This window comes from Apodemus sylvaticus, chromosome 12 (genome assembly GCF_947179515.1).
Source record: "Apodemus sylvaticus chromosome 12, mApoSyl1.1, whole genome shotgun sequence".
In the NCBI taxonomy this organism is placed as follows: domain Eukaryota; kingdom Metazoa; phylum Chordata; class Mammalia; order Rodentia; family Muridae; genus Apodemus; species Apodemus sylvaticus.
Genome location: NC_067483.1, coordinates 84,309,210 through 84,334,439, shown reverse-complemented (window position 1 = coordinate 84,334,439; position 25,230 = coordinate 84,309,210). Strand labels below are relative to the sequence as shown.

Below are 25,230 nucleotides of genomic sequence, written 5' to 3'. Positions count from 1 at the left end.
TCAAGGGTCGCGATGTTTGTAATGGGAGATGTTGAAAGAAGTATGTTTAAAACACGCTGCATGAGTCTCAAATACTGTTCAAAACACAGGATTTCTCCTTTCTAAAAAGACAAACCCCATACAAAAAGAACAGACTTTTCTTACATCAAGAAATTGTTTTACATGCTTTTCATTAATAAAAACAATCTAGTAAGTACAAATGCTATAAAGAAAATACATTATAAACAACAACAACAACAAAAAGTCTATGACTGTGACTACAACACTTGTTTCGCATGTACAGGCTCTGAGTCCATGGCTATCTATCTCCACACAAGGAAAAGCAGAAGGGAGGAGAATTGGTGAAGAGGAGACGTGGGGGGGGGGGGGAGTGTGCAAACCAGTGTGAACAAGAAAGGCAATCTAAACAATGAGGAAGAGAACACTAGCTTCAATTGCTGGCTTTATCACCAATTGCTAAAATTATACAAAGCAAAAATAAAATCCAAAAATTTCAGTTTGAGAAAGAAAAGTATTAATTTACTTCTTTAGATAATTCCTTCCCTTAATGAAAAAACAAACAAACATGGTTCTGGAGACATGGGTCTGCAGTTTTAAATGTATACTGCTCCTACAGAGGGGCAGAGTCCAGTTCCCAGTACCCATGTCTACAGCTCACAGCTACCTGTAACTCAGCTCCAGAACAGCTAATGCCCTCTTCTGGCCTCCACAGGGAACCGCACTCAGGTGACAGACACACAGATGGACAGACAGACAGACATACCCACGCAAATAAAATAAATGTTAAAAAGAAAACTCCTTAAGTCCTCAATTCAATACTGTAAATGATTATGAATAGTATATGTTTGTCTTATACATATAATTATGTATATTATATATATCAGATATCCATTCATGCAGATATGTACACAGGGATATGCACTATCCATGGAACATGCAATTTGTCTCAGTCTTGTCCTTTATTCTTACTGAAATGATTGCTTATCATTTTGATAAAAGTGTTAAATTCACTGATACATATAATTTATACCACTTCTCCCTCAAATTTACAACCATCAAGCTACAGTAAATAAGAGAAATCATTACAATATTCTGGCTTAGTTCTTAGAAGATTTATATCAGGAAACATCTCAAATAATAAAATTAAAACTCCAGGAGTCATGCTACATTAAATCCACCATGGATTTCATACCTTATTATTCTACTTTGGGGTTATTTTATGCCTCTATCAAAGTATAAATATTTTCCAAAAGAATAATTCTCTTGACAATAGGTTGAAAGTGAGATTAAAATAATTTGGTGTGCACTACTCACACTGACTCGTGGGGCTCCCTCCGTTCCTACATGAATAGGACTCTGAACAAACACAGAAGGAAAGGTAATAAAAAAGCCACAGTCAAGAGTCTCATAGACAACAGGAGATAATAGTGTGACGGTGTTTCCAGGTAACATAAAGATGATTTTGCTACCTATTAAAACAATATATGTCAGCTGAATATATTCTATCCATAAAGTTATATCTTATTTTGCTATAGCAAAACTTTATATGTAAATTTAAACACATAAGATTTATTATTTTTCAGTCTTGGAAATGTCTTCATTATTAGATTTTTAATGCTATCAGGTTTTGTATTCTAATCTCAAAAATGACTGAAAGATATTATTCATAATAGTAAATTAAATAGGTTAAAGACTTGTTCAAAATTTGTAATACTTTAAATGCCTTCTCAGTGTAAAGGTCATTCATTGTGGAATTTCAATAGTCAAATACAGTTTTTTTCATAATCATAGGTATTGATAAAAACATGAGTATATTTTAATGACTCAGCAAAACTGGTATAGGTATAAAATACTATTAAAACAACAATTTGCAAAGAAAAGTGAACAATTAGCAGCCATTCTAATAATAAGCAGAGTTTCAGTTATGATATCAACTATTAAAAATTATTTTTTAAAGAATTAGTTCATTTTCTTGCAAACAGAAAAACAGACAAAAATATTTTTGTCCACTAACAGTGCAGCTTTTATTATTTTTATACTACCATAAATTAATTCTTACATATGAGGCTACTTTTAAGGCTATCTGGAAAACAATCAGTTAAATATTCTGATTTCTAAAGCATATATATCTGAAATCTCTTCGGTTACTTGAGAGCCCCTGCGTACATTTTTAAGGTCATCTGGCTGAAATACTGTGCTGGTGATCTATCTTAGAAAGTATCCTCAGCCCATTCCTAAAGATCTTGCTTGTGTAACAAAGACATGTACATTTAGAAACAAAACCTAGGACTGCATACAGAACCGGAGAGTGGGAGGAAGTGCCCACAGATTCCTAAGGATGGTGCTCTTCAGTCCCCACCTGACCCCACCCCATCACGTCCCAGCACAGAACCCAGCCGGCCAAGGCCATCCACTGGACAGGAGCCCAGGCTCCCATCTTTGCTATTCCATGATTTCCTACAAATGAGGAAGGATACCCAATCACAATGCTAAGTAGTCATAGATAGAAACAAGCTTCAACAGACAATAATTCACTTTTAAAAGTACTAAAACCAAAAAAAAACAAAAAACAAAAAACAAAAAACAAAACAAAACAAAAACTAAAACCCCCATTTGTTTTCAATAAGAACTTTTTCTTCTTCTTTTGTAGATTCTCTTACCTAAATTCATCTGACTTAATGCAGTTTGTAGCTCTGACTCCTTTAGTTTTTAAACTGCCTTTGTCAGATAATACATATAATGTCTTCATATAAAAATATATTTTCTCAGACTTTCATTTTATCAAATTCACTACTTCATGCAAAATTGGGAGCAGAATAAAGCAATTCTCCTCTAACAATTAAAGCTTTCAGCATTTTACCCACCCCAGGTCTCTTAGCCTTTTACTTCAAAAAGATGATTTTGTTTTTATAGGGGAAAAACATTTGAATTTGTTCTAATCAACTTTATCACGGAAAAATGGAAACCCTCTTTTTGATTCTAGATGACATAGCAGCACTGTGAGACTGGCTGTCTCCACCATCACCTCCACCCCGACTGCTTTTGTTGTTGGGTATCCCTGCTTACACTGGCTTTCAGCATGAAGGAGGAGACGTGACTTGAGGCACACTGAAGCACCCAAGTCCATAGGCTGCTGCCTGGATGCTTCTGGAGAGATTCGGATACCCTGCCCTGACCACAAAGCAGACCTGTGTTAACTTACCTCCTAGCTGTACTCTGCGGTGCACAGGACCATGGGGGCCTCTGTTCCCTGGAAAACTGGGCAAATTCATCTTATTTTGTTGGAAGGTTTTCACCAAAACTAATGAGATGTTCTTACATGACGAGGAAACAGCAAATTTTAACAACAAACAGTTTATTTATAGAAACACAACTGATTGGAGAAAAAAAAAAAAACCTTCTGTACTGAGCATGGCGTCCGTGATCTCACCTTATGGGGAGTTTTTAGAAAGATTGACTTTAGTTATGGCTTATAAAAATGTTTCTGTAAAATTCCATTTGTAGAACTTATAAATTTATTGCACTTGGCTTTAACCAGAAAAAAAAAAGTAACCCATTTTTTCAGGCTAATTTTAAACAGCAGCCCCAAATGTGAAGTAGATGTTTTTATTAATAAGTATTCTGAGTGCAGTTCTTTTAAGTTCAGCAAAGTACAAGTAATAAATTTATCTACTCAGTTTGGGGAACATGTATCCAACCATGAGTCCTAGATACATGTGGTGGTGGTTTCTCATTGCTACAAAACACTCCAATTTACATTAGTAAGTGGCTATTCTGGATGTTAGAAAACCAGCACTGTTTCCTTTATTTCCTGTTGATAAAGAACAATAAAGTCGGCACAGAAAAGCTGGGCTGAGGGAGGGATGAGGACAGAGCAACGCCCATGGAGAGAAGCGTCGCAGAGTGAGCGGTGCTCCAGGCGAGGGCTCCGACCCTAGTCTGAGTCTCCAGTTTAGCCCGTACACTGAGATACTAGTTACATGAGAAATTAGTTTCAGACAAGTTCACGGCTACTTTCCTCTTCCTCTAACAATTTCTTAACACATATTCAAAATTTCCCAATTCTAGAGCAATTCATATTTTTAACAAGTACACATGTGCGTCTGGATATGCACAGAGAGGGCATCAGATTCTGAAGCTACAGGAGGTGTGAGGCATTCAGCTTGAGTGCTGGGAACCAGGCGTAGGTCTCCTGTGCACGCAGCACTTCCTCCTGCCAGGGCTTGACAATGAAAGGCTTTTCCGTTCTCTCATATTTTCTTGAACTTCTTAAATTTTGGAAAATATTATTCCAACATAATAATTTTATTGATTATTGATTATTTGGAAATTTCACACCATGTACCCTAATCACAATCATTTCCCATTCTTCCCAAGTCTGCTCCACCTTTTGTGACCCCCCCTCAAAAGAATAAAAGATGTGCAATTTGTGTTTCTCAGATACTAATTGGAACATGGTCACCTTCTCAGGGCCACCCATTAAAGAAAACTGAGCTTGCATCCACCTGCACACTGCCAGACGCCACAATTGTGGAGAGCTACACTTCAGCATTCTTATCACAACTTTTAAGAGTTCTCCACGATGTTTTTCTATCTTTGCTGTTATTTGGGGGGGAGGGGTTGTCAGAGAAGCCTTCTATGTCCCTCTTTCTCAATGTGTCTTCAGTATTGACACCCTGATAAAGTAGCTTCCTACTTTACAATCAGTGGAAGCACTGTCATAGATATCCACATGGTTTCTGGTGACAGCGGGACCACAGATATCCACATGTTCTCCCACCTCAGCAGGTGCACGACCTCTGCATGGTCCCAGGTGGCAGTTCAGACCACTGACATTAATACAGCCCTGTGCTGCAGCACGGCCACAGACAGCATCACAGCCCACAGCAGCAGCACTGGCCAAGGACATCAACATGACCATGGCTGCAGCGGGACCACAGACCCAATCATGGCTCTCTCTCTACGGCAGTAAGGACCATGGACAATTAATACGGCCTCAGATGGCACCACGGGCCATTCACATTAAAGGCCCCTGGCTCGTGCAGAGCCCACACACATCAGCATAAAAATATTTTAATTATGAGTTCTTTTACTTATTTGATTATTCTTATTCACATATATATGCATGTATATATATATAATATATATGAAAATGTATATACACATACAGAAATACACATACATATATAGTAAAAGAGAATTTTTTCTTCTTTTTTTTCTCCCTTGACAAGTTCATTATTGACATAAAAAGCAGATTTTTGAATATTGGTTTGTATTCTGCTTCTGTGCTTAGGTATTTTGCATGCCTACAAGTTTTCTGATAGATTATTTAGAGTCACTTATGGATAAGACCATGTTGCCTACAAATAAGGATGTTTTGGTGTCTTCCTCCCTGCTCTGATTGCTCTAGCTCAGACTTTCAACATAAAACTAAGCAGTGGGCATTTTTGTTTCACTGGTCATTTTAGAAGAAAGGCTCCCAGCTTTCCTCCATTTAGAATAATGGAGGCTTATAGATTTGCCATGCATGGCCTTCCGTGTTGATGTCTATTTTTCTATACCTAGTTTCTTTGCGGCTTCTATCATGAAGAAGTACTGAACTCTTATAAAGAGTTTCCCTGCATCTATTGAGAAGATCACATGATTTCTGTCCTCAAGTCTATTTGTGGGGTTTCTTTAACAAATAGTGCTAGGACAACTGGGTATCCACATATAAATAGATGAAACTAGATCCATCTATCTCACACAGTGTAAAGATAAGTTCAAAATAGATAAAAGAGCATAATATAAGATGTAAAAGAGATACACATATACAATAGAATTCTATTTGCTTGAAAGGAAAAATGAAATTACAGCATTTTCAGGAAAATTAATAGAAATGAAGATCATCAAATAATAGTAATCCACAATCAAAAAGGACAATTTTTGCCTAGTTTCTTTCTATATGCAGAGAGTGCTTTCTTGCCCCCTCTTTGTGTGTCTGTGTCTGTGTGTGTATGAGCATGTATATAAAATATAGCATAAATGATAGGTAGGTAGGTAAAAAGATAAATGGATGGATGGATAAATGGATAGATGGATGGATGGATGGATGGATGGATGGACGGACGGGATGGAATCAGGCAGGCAGACGGACAGACAGATGGACAGACAGACAAGAAAAAAGGCAGACTATGAGAGGGGATGGAGAGATTCTTTAAAGGGGATAAGTGGGCAAGAAAAGGTAATAGAATATGTAGACATAGAGTCAGAATGGGGCAGGACCCACCTTGGAGAGCAGAGAACCAACAAAAGTATGGCAGGAGCTTAGGGGAGGGCAAGGGAGGTTGGTGAATAAGGAGAAAATATGATATGTAAGAAAATGTTACAGTGAAACCCATTTCTTTGACAAAAAATATTTTTAAAAGATAAACTGAAAAAATTAAATATTTCTTTACTTAACTAAATTATGTTGAAGGTAAATGGTCTGGTTCTTTTTTTTTTTTTTTCTTTTTTTCAAGACAGGGTTTCTCTGTGTAGCCCTGGCTGTCCTGGAACTCACTCTGTATACCAGGCTGGCCTCGAACTCAGAAATCCGCCTGCTTCTGCTTCCCAAGTGCTGGGATTACAGGCCTGCGCCACCGCTGCCCAGCGATGGTCTGGTTCTTAAATGCAAAAATACAATGATTTTGTTTTTTAAACATCAGTCAGAACTCCTATGGCTCTGGGCATATGGAGATGTTATCTTCAGGCACTTATCACAGGACTCTTCCCTGCTGCGATCCATACCACACTGCTCAAGCCTTTGAGGAAAATACAACTAGTGATAAAAATGTGTATGTGACATCAGCCAGAGAGGGAGGATTCATTATATGTCAGAAACTGGATCCCAGAGGCTTGACAGAATGGACCCAAACAAAACTGACCAAGGTTCTGAGAAAGAGCCAACTGAGGGCGGGTCACCACCCAGCTCCAGGGTGGCAGCCATATGCCATTAGGGAGCTTAACTGTAAGTTTCTTCACTACACTCTCAAAATGAAAGGCGTGGCTTACACACAATCCAAATGATGACTAAACTGAAAGCTAGACTAATGGCTGGCCACCCATTCTGCACGCTGGTCCAGGCACCTCATGCTCCCTTATCTCCAAGACTCTTGTAAGGAATGAAGAGAGGAACACAGGAGAGGGGTGAGGGCAGACAATGTGGATACGAGCATAATGTTAGTAAATACAATAAATTACTAATATTTATTGTGCAAGTATATGGCATTCATTTGGCTCTGCTGGTCAACAGAAACTGCCTCTAATTTTATACTACTGTCTAGAACAGGAGATGAATTTATTATCATTTTATAGAGAAGTAAACTAAGGGCATGTTTGGAACCTTGTTGAGGCTCGCCAGGCAGCACATAGTAAAATGAGAATTTCACTTCAGGCTGTCTGCTTTCGGGGCCTGAATTCTTGGCCATATCCTTCGTCTAGCCCTCTACCCCAATCTGTAGGGTGGGCACTGGAGCACAGAAACGTAATAGGGATGGTGGTCGACTAGGGCCTTAGCCTCAGTGAACATTCCAAGGGAAAAGACAGATGTACTTAAAGAAACAATACTGCAATTTATTAAAGCAAGCAAGGAAGCAAGGTTCTGTGAGAGAACAGACGTCTGAGTGAGACCAAAAGTGAGGGGAAACCTGATGAAGCAAGAGCAGGAAGTGCAGTGAGAACGATGGCCTCTGTCCAGCACTGACAACTGGCCACTGAGGGTCTGAGTAGAGGAAGACCATTCTCAGACAAGACAAAGCAAAACCAAACAGCACTATTTGCTACCCTATACACCCATGAGAACAAATCTCATACAAACAGATAAAAATATCAAACACTTTTAGCAAATATATAAAAGTCCTTAGACCTTTTTACCTGAAATAGCAAGAACTCTGTGCAATTATTTAAAGGTCTCTCTTTAGCTTGTTTATGCTGTCTGTCAAGCATGCGTCCCTTCAGCCAACAGAAAACTAACTGTGGTTGGGTACTACAGAAACCAGGGAGAGCAATATGGAACCCACCTGGGCGTATGCCATTGTTCTCACAAGCAGCCCGCTGCTCCAGGGCTCTGTCATCTGTCCTGTGAGTGCACCTCCTTTTGCCATTCAGATAGGAGTTAAACGGGATATTTGCTTAGTCTCTTTTGTGGGCTAGCCTTCTCTAGCCACTAATTCTCCCTACTCACTAGGATAACCTGTAACTTTTATGACAGGATGATTTTTTAAAATAATGACTTAATACAGTATTGAGAATCTGCCCATTTAAAGTTTATGAACAAATTGTCTTTGATATCTACAATTAGGCATCCACCACTGCAATACATTTAGAACATGTTGTCTTGCCCAAAGAAACCCCATGCATGTTATCAATCACTCTTTTGCCTTTGGTCCCAAGCGACCACTACAATTTCTATCTATATATGTTTGTCCATGTGGATGCTACACATAAACAGAATTATACAACATGTTATTTCTCATGACTAGCTTTTTCATTTAGCACAATGTGTTTAAAGTTAACCCATGATGTAAAATGTAATTTTTTTTGAAACAGGACCTTACTATGGAGCGCTGGCTGACCTATAACTTGCTATCTAGACAGGTTGGCCCTGCAATCAGAGATTGGCCAGCCTCTGCCTCCTGAGTGCTAGTATTGAAGGTGCGTGCCATCATGCTTAACTGGGAATTCCATTTTCTATTTTTAAGTACCACAGAGACAGTTATACATATTTCATGTATCCATTCATCACTGATATATACTACTTACTGCCAGAATTGGATATTAGGAAATGTGGCTATAAACGCTCAGGTGCAAGTTTGTATATAAGAATGGTTGGCTTTTCTTGGGCATATACTTAGGAGTCATATGAAAATTCTATGTTGAGCGTTTCAAACAGCTGCCAGACTGGTTTCCACAGCAGCAAACCTACCAACAAAAAAATGAGGGCTCTGATTTCTTCACATCCTTGCTAACATGGTACTACTGTCTCATTTCATTTATTGTGTATACATATATGATGCAGGTACATGTATGATGCATGCATGTGCATGTAAGTGCACATGTGCCAGAGTGTACATGTGGAGATCAGAGGACAACTTTTGGGAGTCTATTCTCTCCTTCCACCAAGGGATCCAGGCGTGGGCTCTGATCCTCAGGTTTGCATGGCAAGTGTTTCTGACCACTGAGCCACCTTACCAGCCCACTATTGTCTTTTAAATTAGAGCTATGTTTGTTAGATATGGTGTGGTTCTGGAAATCAGTTTGGTGGTTCCTCAGAAAATTGGACATAGTATACCAGACCCCCAGCTAGACCACTCCTGGGCATATACCCAGAAGATTCTCCAAAATGTAATAAGGACCCATGCTCCACTATGTTCATAGCAGCCTTATTTATAATAGCACAAGCTGGAAACAAGCCAGATGCACCTCAACAGAAGAATGGATACAAAAAATGTGGTACATTTACACAATGGAATACTCCTCAGCTATTAAAAACAATGACTTCATGAAATTCTTAGGCAAATGGATGGAACTAGGAAATATCATCCTGAGTAAGGTAACCCAATCACAAAAGAATACATATGGTATGCACTCACTGATGAGTGGATATTAGCCGAAAAGCTTGAAATACACAAGATACAATTCACAGACCACATGAAGCTCAAGAAGAAGGAAGACCAAAATATGGATACTTTGGTTCTTCTTAGAAGGGTAACAAAATACCCATGGGAGGAGATACAGAGAGAAAGTGGAGAGCAGAGACTGAAGGAAAGACCATCCAGAGACTGCCCCACCTGGGGATCCATCCCATATACAGTCACCAAACCCGGACACTATTGTGAATGCTAACAAGTGCTTGCTGACAGGAGCCTGATATAGCTGTCTCCTGAGACAGTACCTGACAAATACAGAGGTGGGTGCTCTCAGACAACCATTGAACTGAGCACAAGGTATTCAATGGAGGAGTTAGAGAAAGGACCCAAGGAGCTGAAGGAATTGCAGCCCCAAAGGAGGGACAACAATATGAACCAACCAGTACCCTCAGAGCTCCCCAGGACTAAACCACCAACCAAAGAGTGCACGTGAAGGGAGGGGGCCATGGCTCTAGATGCATATGTAGCAGAGGATGGCCTTGTTGGGCATCAGAGGGAGAAGAAGGCCCCAGTATAGGGGAATCCCAGGACAGGGAAGGGGGAGTGGGTGGGTTGGTGAGCATGGGGAGGGGGGATGGGATAGGGTATTTTCAGAGTGGAAACCAGGAAAGGGGATAACATTTGAAATGTAAATAAAGAAAATTAATAATAATAATAATAATGATGATGATGATGATGATGATGATAATAAAAAGATATTGTATGGTATGGTATCTCACACTAGTTTGGTTTACATTCCTCTGACAGTTAATGATAAGTGTCTTTTCATATACCTTTTACCATTTGGTTATTTTCTCTAAAGAAATTTCTATGCAAATCTTTTCTCTAGGCATAAAGCAGCCTAACATTTTAGTATTAAAATGTAAGCATTTCTTACATACTCCCAATATAATATATAGCCAGTAATACAACACGTGCCTATAATCCCAGCTCCTAAGAAGCTGAAAAGGAAGAATCATAGTGAGATCTAGGCCTGACTGGGCTATACAGCAAGGCTCTCAAAACAACATAAAACAAAACAAAGAGAATTCTGAGAGCAATAATGACATTTCGTTTTTCATTGGAATTATTTGGCCTACTTGTATGTGGCATATACATCTTATTAACTATTACAGTAAGGGGCTGGAGATCTGGCTCAGCAGTTAAGAGCACTGACTGCTCTTCTAGAGGTCCTGAGTTCAATTCCCAGCAACCACATGGTGGCTCACAACCATCTGTAATGGGATCAGATGTCCTCTTCTGGTGTGCCTGAAGACAGCTACAGTGTACTCATACACATAGAATAAATAACTATACTATTACATTAATAAACACATAGAAACACAGTAACTGCAGCTCCCTTGCAGCCTTGTCATCTGTAAGACGGGACTGGGCTAGGTTATTACTCTTGGGTCGTAAGGATCCCTCTCACAGTGCTCTTTATTATTTGGGACTTTCCCTTCAATCATTTACATGTGGCCACTGAAATAAGAGACACTAATGATAAAAGTTGGCTCTTCTTTTTTCCTTTCTTTTTTTCAATGTTAGGAATGTAACCCAGGACCTCTTGCATATTACGGAAAGGCTTTACCACTGAACATATCTCAATCCCACTCCATACATATTATTGATAGATACCATAAAAGGCATTCTCTTAAAAATCCTAAGTGATAGTACTTATTAGTAAGTAGCAACAGTAGAGGAATGGAAATTTTACTAATCAGAGTTTTCAAAGACCATTACTGTGTTTCCCTCTGAAGATACCAAAGTGCTACACTGATGGGTTTTGATCACGGTTGCCCCTTCGGAGCCACAGAATTTGAGGACATGTAAGTAATGGCCCAAAACACAAGTCTTATCGTAAACACTACTAGAAGGTCACCTTCTGAGATGTTCCCCGTCTTTTCTTTCCCACTTTTTTCTCTTTTCTCCTGTGCCTGTTTGCTCCCTTGGCTGTGAGGTGAGTGTAAAGGGTGTTGTTGCATTCAGTATGTGACACTTTAAACCTCAGGGCTTCCCTAAGGGGGAAAAAGCAGTTCAGTCTCACTTTGTGGTTACAGACTGCTGAGACACACTGGAAGATATACCACACATAGACTCTCAAGTGTAGCTATAAAAAGATACTGGATCAAAGTCATTAGTGTGTTACTGTCATGGTGCCAGAGTGCCACATGACATAGGCATGTTCTCCAGCCTAGCTTTACCTGAAATTAGTAGAGCCTTAAAAAGGTAGGGCCCACTGGGAGATCTCAGGCCATGGGGACATGAACCTGAAGGAACAGTGAGACCTCAGTGTCTTCTCATTCCTTTCTTTCTTCCTGACACAAGGTGGGTTGGTCTGATCTGTCACACACAGCACAATGTGTGGCCTCACTCCACATCTATACAACAGCACTAATGGGTAGTAGACTGAAACTCTAAAATTATTAGTCAAGAAAAACCCTTTGTCTTTGTAAGTGACTGTTTTCAGATGTTCCTTACAGTCAAGGAAAGATGACTGACATTTGAATCTTCCTTTAGCATAAAGCATTTCTTGTTCTTATCATATAAACCCTTTATGGCTTAAGTCACTATGCACCTTTGATAGCCCAAAATTAACTCCTGAAAGGGGGGAAATATGCTGAGGATCTGAGAAATCTTTTGTTTTCATTTTAATTATTAAAAACATACTTAATTAGTAATATATTCTAGCTCAGCTGTCTCCAGAACATCCATACTTCATTCTATAGATGCATTTTGAAGGTGCCAAGAAAGAAGATAACCAGTTGTGAACACTGTGCTTCTCAAATAGGAGTCACAGATACATCCCCTTTATCATGAGCTCACACCATGACATACTCTAGCTGAGAATGTTGAATTTCATATGTTCTACAGAAGCTACCAGATCCCCAAGTTCCACCTTTGACAGGTTGCTGATGCTTAATAGTAGCCTTAACTTAGTGTCAGGGTTCAATTCTTATAGAAAATTAAATGATGACTGCCTTGTAATTAAATTAAACTGTATAAAAGGCTAGGCATTTGTTTCATTATTAATCACAATAATGAGAATCTGATCTAAAATTGCTGAGAACAAATTCTTTAATCTCAACACAGGTGCCATTTTTACAAAATGAGAATGAATAACTGGAAAGTGTGGAGTGACATTTGAGACTGTGCAGCTCTTATTTATTTTATTAATACTTAATTCAAAATTCAAAGGGGGGAGAGAATATGATCGATAAATACAAAAACTTAAAACCAGAGGGGAAAATGCTTCACTTCTCAGGCTTCTAAGTTCACCTGGAAAGGGAGTGGATCCCTGCGAGGTTTCCTCCTTGCCAAAGCAAGGAGTTTTGAGGCATGGTTATGTGGCTCTGTGCTGGAGTTCATACACAGCACACAGGAGGCAGCACCAGGGGAAAAATGTTGTCTTTGGATTCATGGCACACAGATAAACCCTGCATAATCTATGTTTCATTCCCCCATCATAAGACATTGGTAATTCTCCATGTATCAAGATAACCCAATTGTTTATTTCTAGGAAACAAACTCCTACTCGATCCTAATATTGCCAATAAAATGTTATTGTGTATTTCAGAATGTTGGAAACCTTAAGTTTTCTGGTTAGATGTGGTAGAAATATTTGTATTCTGAGCTACTCTGGAGGCCAAAGTAGGAGGATCACTTAAGTGTAGGAGTCCTAGGACAGCCCTAGGAACATAGTGAGAATCAGTCTCCAAGAAAGGGGAAAGAAAGCTGGGTAATACAGTTCAGCGGTTGAACTAGCATTGTAGCACGCATGAGGCCCTGGGTTCCCTCTCAATATCATCTAAAAATGTGGTGTGGCAGAGACTAATACAAAAATAAATTAAAAATAAAACAAACTTTTCTAAAGTGTATCACCTTATCAGCGCCTGACGCCAGGGCCTTCAGTGTAAGTGCACACTTAACTGGGGGCAGCCCACTGCAGATGTCCCTGCTCCACGGGCAGACAGTTCATAAAAGAGCACACAGGAGATACTGTTAGCTAACGAAAGGTAGAGTCAGAGACACGGAGTTTCCTAACTTTGTCTCCTTTCTCACTCCTTTGCTCAAGCTGCCATGTTGGGCCTTCTAGCCAAATGCCCTTTCTGCCCATCTGTGCTCGGCAGCATCCTGACCACCTTGCAAGGGTGCCATCTTCCCGTCTTCCAAGTCCCCAGGTCCTTTTGTAGTTCGCTGATAGTGACATAAGAAATGTGCTTGCATAGCTACCTTACCTGTTTTCTTTGACAGAAATTCATTATAGGCCAGCACAATGCACAAAACATATGGCTGCTGGATTAGAGCAGCAAGTGGACACTAAGGTGACTGGATTTTAAATCTGCCAAGGCTTTGCTTTCTTCAAATTCTGACCTATCATCTTCCTGTAGAAATGTACATAAGTGGCCACATTAAGGTGATTAGCATAAAAAAATAGAAGCAATACAAAAAATGTTTAAGATAATATTAAAGAGAACACAAGACTATCCCCAGGCTGTAACTGTAACATGCAATATCATAACTGCATATGAATACAAAGCAGAAGGTAAAACAAACAAACAAAAAACCAGTCTGCTCCATTTTATCATATAGAGTCACTAGCTTCTGTCAATGTGCCTATGTTTGTACAGTAAACACTGTTATAAATGTATACACAGGTATTAATTAATTAGGAAAGTTCACGCTGGATCCTGGTGCTAATATTTCTGAGACATTAAGGCATAGTGTAGCTGTCCTATGTCTAATGCCTGTCAGCTTGCTGGCCTGCAGGGACACATTCAAATAACTGCTGCCACCTAATAGTAAGCAGACTTGCAGGCTTGGCAGGTAAGTAGGCGCTGTGAAGGCCCAGCAGGCTAGCCTGGGGAGGCAGCATTTAAAGTTAAAATAAGTATGCAGAATTCAGCTTACCGTTTTCAATTCCTATGCAAAGGAAAGAGCCTGTTAACCAATGCTTCGCTCATGAGGTGGATTACTTCTCAATGGGTATGTTTTGTTTACTATTTATGCTTTTGTCTCTTAGATAGGCTTAAATCAACCCTTTCCACTGAGATCAATACTATTTGTCTATTTCTATTTATCATTTAATTGTTTAAAAAATAACTATGCTGAAGAGAATGGTCACCTATTCTGGAAAATTAAATTACAAATAAAAGCCAATAATATGATTATTCACATGAGTATGTATGTATGTTTCTATGTTTTAGTCGGAGATATACATATCCTGTCACCAAAAATAACTAGGAAAGTGTTAGTAGGCAGCTGAGCAGTGCAGGCTGTGCAGGCAGGAAGGCCCTCGACCTGCTGTCCCCACCACAATGATCTGGAGCTGTGTTTCTGTGATGACAAAGCAAAAGCATACATGGCTAATTTTGTGAATTTTACCAACATAGTGTTGACTTAAATGAAAACCTTATTTGGCATGGTTCTTTAGAAAAATATGCTCAATAATTTCAGACCTTTATGAAGTAGAGATATGTTAAATTATCTGCATAACCCAATAAATTCTATTTTGTACCCAGGCATCAACCAAGATAAGAACAAAAGACAGCGGCTTATTAGACAGACGCTAGGTTGAAGAATTTTCTCAGCAATCTCAGTTAGGCTGTGATAGAAACACAAATTTCTCTAAGTATGCTGAACAGCGCTTGAGGGCATACTTAGGGAAGCTTTAGTACATCACACACGTGGAACCAGATTCTCCCTCGTGGGCTGCAGCCAGCGTGAAGTTCACACTACATTAATTTGCACTTGTCGATATGCTGCTTTGCAAGTATTCTTACGGCATGTTCAAATGTGTATTCTGAGTCCCCAGCTAGAATATAAACTCCCCAAGGGCAGGACCTGGACGTGCAGTTATTTACCGCAGTGTTTAGTAAGCTGGTCTGGGTAAGCCATACCCCCAGGAGCTGCCGTAAGACAGAGGAGAGGGGACAGGAATGTGTAAGACTACAGCACTGAAAGAGAGCGTGAAGAAGATGGCGAGCGGTGCTGTCATCACCAGGACCACGTGACTGCACGCGCCAAAGCCATGCCCGTGTGGCCCCCTCCCAGGCACTCAGTAGAAGGAGAAGTGTGAGGCGGGTGGTGGCTGGATAAGTCTCTGAAGTCTAGCTCTCAGACTTCACATTATCTCAGGCTGCTGAACAGGGTGTATAGCTTCAGAGAGATGAGAGCGGCAAGAGATTTACTCTAATCTGTAGGTGCTAACGTTCCAAGTAGAAAAGACGAACACTGCAGTTACCCACATCCAACAGATACGACGGTCTCTTGCTCCATGTTCCCAGAATTACATAGTATGCTCCAGAGGCCCAGAGTCTAGGTCTTGAGGCACATCACCCTGTTACTCAATAAAGGAAACTATTTCAGGGAAGTTCATTCCATGGCCCACTCTAACAGTCTATTCCAATCTTCCTACAGTCAGGCAAGTCTTCCTGTGCGCCACAAGTCACAGTAATTAAACTGCTGTGGTCCTGACTTTCCACATTAAACACTGAAATCAGATCCTCCTAGAAAGAATCAGCCATGAAAACCCCGACACAGGGTTTCCAACATGTCTACATAAAAAGGTACAACCTTCCTTTATCTTATTTCTCTGGTCTTAAAAGAGCCTGATTTTTAGGAGCTGCAGGGTTTAGTTTGGTCTCTTTGTATCAAATAGACAGATTTCCTCTAAATATCTAATGAACTGACTTTATGAAATAATTCCTGCATTGACGCACTCCATGCATAATTTCAGTTCTAAAGTGCTGACTCACACTGGTTAAGAGCAACTTTTAAAGCCTTTTTCCCCCAAGCATTAATTTTGATGTTTTTGTGTATGCGGCCATACTCTTAATCTTAAGTATTTGCTTTTATTACTTCATGAAGAACTTTGAGCTATTAAATGCTCCCTGCTCAGTGTTAAGTATCACTCCAAAGATCTACCATATGTATACAACTAAGAAAAGGCATGTCCATTTTCTTACTTCTAAACAATAAAATTTATACTAACCTCTAAGTTAAATTGTAAAGATATAATAATGCTGTTTTGTACTTTCATCTAAGCCACATGTTGTTTATTAAGCCATTAATAAAATGTAGACCCAACCACCACGTACTCACCTGGAGATGCTATTAGATGTTTGAGAGAGCAGAGATATAGCATGCATTGCTCCATAAAATATTCTAAGGTAGTAAATTATAATATGTTATAATTCAAGGCTGATGTTTCCCAGTAAGGCATTCTAGTAAGACTAAAGAACCTTCTGCCTCAGAGAAGGACCAGCAAACTTCTAATATCTGGGTTTTGTGGGCTATGTAGCCTCTGTCATACCTTCTCAGCTCTGCTTTTTTTTTTAAAGATCTTTTTTTACTATTTTAACTAGGTACATATAGGTGTGTGAGTGTGCATGTGACTGTAGGTTCCAGCAGAGGCCAGAGGTGCTGGACACCTGGAGCTGGAGTTACAGGAAGTTGTGAGCTTACAACGTGGGTGCTAGGAACTTAACCGCAGTCTTCTGCAGGAGCATCAAGTGCTTTTAACTGCTGAGCCCCACGTAGCTCTGCCCTTAGACCAGGGAAGAAGCAAAGGCAGCACATAAGTAATGTTCATGTGTTTTCATAAAACTTCACTTGTGAAATTAGGCAGATGCAGAGCTGGCATGAGTCTCCTTTTCTGCTACGAGGAATATAGGCCTCAGGTGGAGCACGTCAGGAATATAGGCATAGGTGGGAGCACGTCAGGAATATAGGCACAGGTGGGAGCACGTCAGGAATATAGGCACAGGTGGGAGCACGTCAGGAATATAGGCCTCAGGTGGGAGCACGTCAGGAATATAGGCCTCAGGTGGGAGCACGTCAGGAATATAGGCACAGGTGGAGCACGTCAGGAATATAGGCCTCAGGTGGAGCACGTCAGGAATATAGGCCTCAGGTGGAGCACGTCAGGCATATAGGCCTCAGGTGGGAGCACGTCAGGAATATAGGCACAGGTGGAGCACGTCAGGAATATAGGCATAGGTGGGAGCACGTCAGGAATATAGGCACAGGTGGGAGCACGTCAGGAATATAGGCCTCAGGTGGAGCACGTCAGGAATATAGGCCTCAGGTGGGAGCACGTCAGGAATATAGGCACAGGTGGAGCACGTCAGGAATATAGGCATAGGTGGGAGCACGTCAGGAATATAGGCATAGGTGGGAGCACGTCAGGAATATAGGCATCAGGTGGAGCACGTCAGGAATATAGGCACAGGTGGAGCACGTCAGGAATATAGGCATAGGTGGGAGCACGTCAGGAATATAGGCACAGGTGGAGCACGTCAGGAATATAGGCATAGGTGGGAGCACGTCAGGAATATAGGCATAGGTGGGAGCACGTCAGGAATATAGGCATCAGGTGGAGTACGTCAGGCGTGTGCTGATGCAGTGTTCTCAATGCAGTCCCACAGGACACTTTCAGAAGCCCTTACAATTGAGTGAGATCCTGAGCTGAGAACAGCCTGGGCTACAGAACATAGCACGTTCCAGGCTAGCCTGGGCTACATGGTGAGAGCTTACCTCATAAAACCAAAAATAACAAAGAAGGGCCAATACTTGCAGCTTCCGGCTCCATGATCAATGTCTCACAAGTTTCAGTGACTTTCATCGTGGACAGTCTGATGGGCCAATGGGCCTTTGGTTCATCTCTGTGGTAGTCTTTCCCTGTCACTTCAGCCCTGGAACAGTTCTCAGAAATGTACACCCCTCCAGTCTCTGCCTTGTCCCAGCCTAACTACTGCTGGACCTGTACTGGGGCGGAAGGAAACAGGTCCTCTAAGTGGGGGAAGCTGGTGATCTGTGTTGTCTTTGTCCCTAGCAGGAGCCTAGATAAGAACTCGGGCTGCTGGGATGTATACATACACAGACATATGTCAGGACACGACACAGATGGCCATCCATGCCCTAAGCTTTAGCCTAAAGCCTTTGCTCCTTTCAGGATAAAGAAGAGTGACTCGCACACCTCCCTACACAGGGTGCCTGGAAAAAAAGAACCTGAGATGTGGGAGACAAGTCAGTCAGGAAAGCACTTGCTGTGCAGGGTGAGGACATGAACCTAGAACCCGGAACCCAGAAAATGCCAGGCATGGCGAGCATTGGTTTTGTTTTGAAGTTAAGCATCCCTTAATTCTTTTACTCCTGGCATCACTACAGCAATCTGCAAGGCAATATACTCTGTATAACAAGGGGGTGGAGGAGAAGATAAAGCAACAGGAGAAATGACCTCAGAAACACACAGCTGTCACTGTAATACATTAATGAATAATGCTTTGAAAACCATGTTATGACAGTCCTGACCAGGAAGGGGTTCCCATTGAAGCTGCTGTGATGTTTCTGACGATGGACCATCATTCCTTCTGTGGCTGATTTTTACAGTTCCTCTTGCACTTGGGACGACTGTCTCAAAGGAACCTGCAGCTTTCCCGACAACTCTACCTTCTTTTTCTAAGAAACTATAACCATTTTCTGCTGTTTGCTAAACCCTCTGCAACCAGACCCACCACTTCTACCACCAGATCCACAGCTGTCCCCATAGGGACTGCCTGAGCATCCTCCGCCAGCCCTGCCCCCCTCATGGACCCACAGTTTGATAACTGCTGTCTACCATAATTTTCAAAGTCATTATACTTTCCTCCACTACCAGTTACTTCCACCAAAAATTCTCTCCATCATAATAACACCACATTCTCCTTCACCACTGTATCCACCACCTTAGTTTCCATACCCTGGTCTACCACTGCCACAGTCTCCTCTATCTATAGCCAGGATTACCGCCATAGCCGTCACCATCTCCTCTAAGTGCATTGTATCGACTTCCATAACTACCTCTGTTGCCACCACCTCTGCTACCATAGTCTTTTCTACCACCAATGGTTCCTAACGACCACCAAAATTACCTACCCCCATCCCCCAGGTTTTCTCCATTAAGTAGCAAGATCCACCTCCCTAACCTCTCTGTGATCAGCAGACTGCATCTCTTGTATAGAAAGAGCCCTTCTCACTTCACAATTATGCTCCTTGACAGGGTGGTATTTCTGAATAACATTTTATCAAATGTGTTATGGCCATCCAAAGGTACAAAGGTAAATTCTCCTTTTCCCACTCTGCCTGCCTTCCAGAACTCAGATAGCTTCAATGTGCACACACTTTTCAAAGCAGTCTCTCAGACTATATTCTTCACTATCTTCTTTAATACTACAAACAATTTTTTTTCACTATTCAATGAGCACCAGGCTTTACAGACGCCTCTCTAAACTGGCTTCTTTAATTCTACCACACTCCCACTAACTTTGTGTATCCCAGTCCACATTGCTTCATCTATCTCTTCAACACAAAATCAAAACCAAAGCCAATGAAATGTTCTGGAAGGGTCTCATATCACCACAGTCTGTAAGCATGCCCCTGTTCTCTAGACATTCTCGTACCCTATCATCTGCAGTTTCAAAGCTCAGCCTGACAATAAACAGCTTCCTCAACTGCTCTGGCCTCTCTGGATCACACCTCCCAATCCCACCCTCTCTATGTGCCCTTGTGCTATATACACCCCTAAATTACATGACAAATTTAAAATGGGGGAAGGAGGAAGAAAAGGAGGAGTAGAAGAGACAGAAGAATAAGGGAAACACAGAGGGCTATGATAGTACCTTTAATATCTCATTTCTCTTTTCTGAACAAAATGTTCTGTGCTTTTACTTGCCCTGGACCCTGATCAAAGGCTAGAGGCAACAAAGAAACATCTTTGAGACTCAATTATTAAATTCAAAATTAACAAAGAAAATTCCAAGGATGCATCTTCTTTCATTTCAAATGAGCTAACCCTGTAACGCTAGGGTTTCCTAAAAGCTCCTGAATCTTGAATCTAGAGCTCTGGAATGACGCAGTTTGCCTTTCGGAGTCTCTGGCCCCTTCTGGAATGTGAGGAGAAGCAAAGTCCCATCCTGGCCCCACACGCTCACAGTGTCAGGCAGAGGGTGAAGGCCTCTGGTAGGGTGACTGTGGCAGTATGGAGCACAAAGCCTTCAGAAGGAAACTTAATAAATAATAAAGAAAGCTAACATTTTTACTAAGTATTCTTTTAACTTCCTTTTAAAGAGGACAGCACTGTAGCATTTGAACAGACAAAGACACACCTGCTCTACTTTGTGGAATAAACCAACTGCAAAACACTTTCTGAGATAAAGAAATGTGAACACAACCTTGGTATTATTTGCTACTAATTATTGTTAATATTCCTCAATGTGAGAATATGATAATATGAGCATTTCCTTCATAGACAGATAGTAACATATTTGTAGGTGAAATAATAAATATCTGAGATATGTTTTAAATATTTTTGTAAAAGGAGAAGAGGTAGAGGAAGACAATAAGAAAGAAAAATTAGAAAATGATAAGATGGAAAAATATGATAATGAGTTGAAGTAAAAAAAAACTGTGAACTGGATGGAACAAGATTGACACACACTGAATGTAAGTACTGGATGCACAGGTTGTTTATAATGTTCCTTTTGTTTCATATGCTTTTAAGTTCCCATGATGGTGTGTGTGTTATGTGTGTGTGTGTGTGTGTGTGTGTGTGTGTGTATACCTGATGTTTATAAAAACAGAAAGAAAGTAAAAAGAAGGAAAGAAAAGACGGAAGAAAAAAAGGAAAATAAAACAAGGCACAAAGTTCCCAATCTGCACACCAAATGCCTTTTGTTTTCCGTGGTGCAGAAGCAGCCCCTGAGACTGACAGCAGCTCTCCAAGCTGCAGGGATACAAAGGAGCTGATGGGAAGGGTAATTCACCCATGGGTCCTGACACAATATAAGAAGAAAAGAAGAAAGTGGGCGGAAGAGACAGCCATTGTTCCCCCTCTAACCTTTCTTTCTAATTATGCTGGAGTCAAGGCTCAGGTCATGAGGAAAATCATTCCAGTGGTCAAGCATTTGCCTGGTTATGTATACATCAAAGAGGCCCTTGTGCTCACCACATTCCATCTCAGTTTCCCACCTACTTTCAAAGCCTATCAAGTGGTCAGATTAGCTAAAATATGAATAAAATGATGCATTATGGGGAACACCTGTTTGCAAACCAAGAGAGAGCCTCCTGGTTATGATGACTGTATGAGACACGGGGCTTTAAAATCAAGTATGTTTTATATCATGGTCGGTACTGCAGATAAATGCTTGGCCTGTCCAGCTTTTCAAAACTAAATGTAAATTTCTCTCCTGGGTGCAGATGGTAGCCAAGCTAAATAGCTCTCCGGTCTTACAGACAGAAGGTCAGGTCATGGCTGAGAGACCAAAGAACAATTGCTTCTTTGCTGCTCCAAATCACCCAGGGAATGAGAAGCTACCACTTCTGAAACTGTCTATTCAGTACAAAACAGCTACAAAGAGCACCTACAGCGTCCCCACATTCTGTCCCAGGACAAACGGGAGCAAGTAAACCTCTCCTAGCCCTCCACAGCTTACTGCCACACACTGTGTCCTCCCGAAGGCACATCCTCACTGAGACGGCTCCACTAATGATTAGGGGAGCTTGGTATCCTAGTCCATCAGGGAACACTGACAAAGGCGGCCCTTCCTTTCAGCTTTAGCACCATTATGGGTTGATGGAGAAGACAGCATTCTAAAGGAGCAGATGCTAGAAGGGGTTGAAACAGGTTACTCATTTCCTAAGGCACTCTCTCTTGTTACTGTAGGGTTTTGTTTTGTTTAGTTTAGTTCTGTATTGCTAAAACATGATAATGTAATTTTAAATCATTCCCGAACTCTTTGCTTCTGTGTTCTATTAGAAGAAAGTATTATACTTCTGGAATTTCGTATAATAACCCAAAAGATATTTAATATTACAGAGTATGGCAGTGTAACTGTAAAAACTTGTAGGGTATCAGGGGGAGGAGAGGACTCCATTTGCTTAGTAGTCCAAGGCTTTCAAGCCCAACTGAGGAAACGTTCCATTCTACTATCAGGGACGCCCCCAACTGGACAAAGTAAAATCAGTACATGTTAATATTAAAAGATGGTCTAAGATGTAGAACTCATCATAAAGTTTGCATCTACTCATATAAAAACTACGTTTATTCTGGCTGTCTGGGTTCGGGCTGTGATTTGAAGTGTTCTGCACAGAGCTTCATTTGCACTTCCATATTTAATACTTTCCCCATTGCCTTTGTGTCATTTGTCATCAACAGCTGATGGCTTGAAAGGGAAAATATGTTGAAAATATGATAGAAAGCCTTGCTTAGAAATGTGCTGTAAAATTATCTGGAGCATCCTACTTCTGAACTGTACGGATATCTCTAAATTATTGATACTGATACCTCGGTCGTATTATTTTAATAGAATACACAATCTGCTTTTCTTGGCTGTAAAGAATGCAAACCTTCAATGGCCTATAATGTAACATAAAAATAGAACATCAAAAGTCAATCTGCCATAACTTTCTCTTTAAAAGCTTTCCCCAGAGTCAATTAAAATTGGAGTATCTATACAATCTCAACAGAGTTATAACATAAAACATCTGTTCAAACTGAAATTGAAGCAAGTAGCATTTTCCCTAACATTTCTAATTTCACTGTATTTAGGCTTCCTGAGCAAACGTATTCATGGCTATCTTAGTTAAAACTGGTCCAACTCTGCCAACAATCAATTTGATTGACATATTTACATATCAACTCATCTCATCTTACAAATTTTAAAGTTTCTCATTTAAAATTGGATGCAAGTTGGCATCTTTCAAGAACTTTTATGTACGTATATTTTAGGTTCAAACTGTGCATTAGAACATTTTTAAACTTTTCCTAAGTAATAGATACATATCCAAATGTATATTTATGAACTGTCAAGTTGGAATTTCATATGCAAGCAGTTGATTCTCACCACTTCATGTCAGGCAACTATAAATGAAATTCTTTTAATAGTATAATCTGGGGCCTTACATTAGTTAGAAACATTATAAGAGAAATGAGTGGCTCAGGGGTAAAGCCACACCAACTTCAGAAAACATGTTACTAACAGCTTAAGAGCTGCTTGTCCCTTACCTGATCTTTCATCTCAAGATCCTTGTGAGATTTTGCTTTGTATTCTCTGTGTTCCTTTTCCGCCTCATCCTTCTCCATTTTGGTTTTATTTAACTGAAAGCGCATTTCTCCACACACCTGTTAGATTGTAAAAACAGATCAGTAGCCTCTGAGATCGGCAGGGAAATGTCTACAATTAGATCTTTTGGTGCCCCCTAGAGGAAAAACAGATAAAGTACAGCAAAACTTTTCTAAGACAATTGAATATGGTCTAAGGTTTGGAGGCAATACAAGGAAGTACTGAGAGATGGCTCAGCAGGTAACGATGCTTGCCACCAAGCCTGGTACCTGAGGTAATGCAAAGGCCCTGCCTAGAATGAGGAAACTTGTTCCTTCAAGCTGTCTTTTTAGTTGCATGAATGCCACAATGTACATTCATTCCCCCTCTTAAAATCAACCAAAAACTATAAAATAATGGAATGCATAACTAACGAATCGAATGAAGTAAGTTTCCAGGATTACCTTTTATAAAATAGTTTAAAATGAATATTATCAACAAAAGTCACTGTCATCTGAAATCACACGAGCTAAAATCAGTAATTAAAACAGTTAAAGTCTGTTATTATTCACACAGGTGGTTATTCTATATATATTGTAAAATATCTCTTTAAAGATATCATCAGCTAAGCTTTTAAGGAGATTTTTACAGGGACATTTTTTTTTTGCTAATAAACTATATTACTGATGTTTAGGTGTTCAATTCCAGCATTTACTATAAACCATATAGACAGCATTAACCATATTGTTGTAGGTATGCAATGTGACTTAAATATCATCAAATAACTTCAGGTAAAATGGATATTATTAACGGGTAAAAGTATTATTGGGTAAGAGTCATATGCTGGCTTTAAGCATGCTCTACAATTATAACTGTAGCCATCTACAGAAGAGGAAATATACATTTAAAGTGAAATAACTGTGATATTATTAGATAATGAGTACATATAACATCTTTAAAAAGTTGCAAAAAATATTCTGTATGCAATTTTTTTTTCTAGTCCAGGTCACTCACATGGAGAAACATAGTTAAGAAAGAGAATTATCAGGAAAATCTAAACAAGGAAATGATGAGCCTCTGCTGTAACTGGGAACCTGTAGAGAGCTGAGCTACATCACAGCTCTTCCTCTGATTTCCAAATCTGCCTTTTAATGGTTGTATATTATCTAATGGTTGTCCTTGCCTGAAGCTTTTCAATTTGGCATTTCTTCAAAAATGAGTTTTAGAAGCTTTAGAAATTAGTTTTGTTATTATTGAGATACTAAACTACAGTAAAGTATGTAACCTGGATGCCTTCCTTTGCTCAAATAAAAAGCTCTTTAGAAACAATAAGAGCACCAGAACTTGAAGTTCTGACAAGACGGAAGCGCAGCCAGCACTGTCCCTCCGGGGCATCAGATGCACGCACACACAAGTCAAGCCTTCACACACCAGAGCTGATTTTTCCATTCCAGAAATTTTAAATGCAAAATGCTAAATAACCTGCTTCAAACTGTTGGCTT

General features: G+C 40.2%; 1 protein-coding gene across 5 annotated transcripts in view; it reads right to left on the bottom strand.

Moving 5' to 3' along the window:
* The window catches only part of Sdccag8 (SHH signaling and ciliogenesis regulator SDCCAG8), a 195,275-nt gene that overhangs the window by 114,852 nt on the left and 55,193 nt on the right, over positions 1–25,230 (bottom strand). For 4 of the 5 annotated variants that reach the window (XM_052200142.1, XM_052200140.1, XM_052200138.1 and 1 more), the window contains exon 12: positions 23,692–23,808. The exons of the other annotated variant lie outside the window; for it this stretch is intronic. In XM_052200142.1, coding sequence (XP_052056102.1) covers positions 23,692–23,808 — 117 coding nt within the window. The remainder of the gene's footprint in view (positions 1–23,691; positions 23,809–25,230) is intronic. 5 annotated transcript variants of the gene reach the window in all.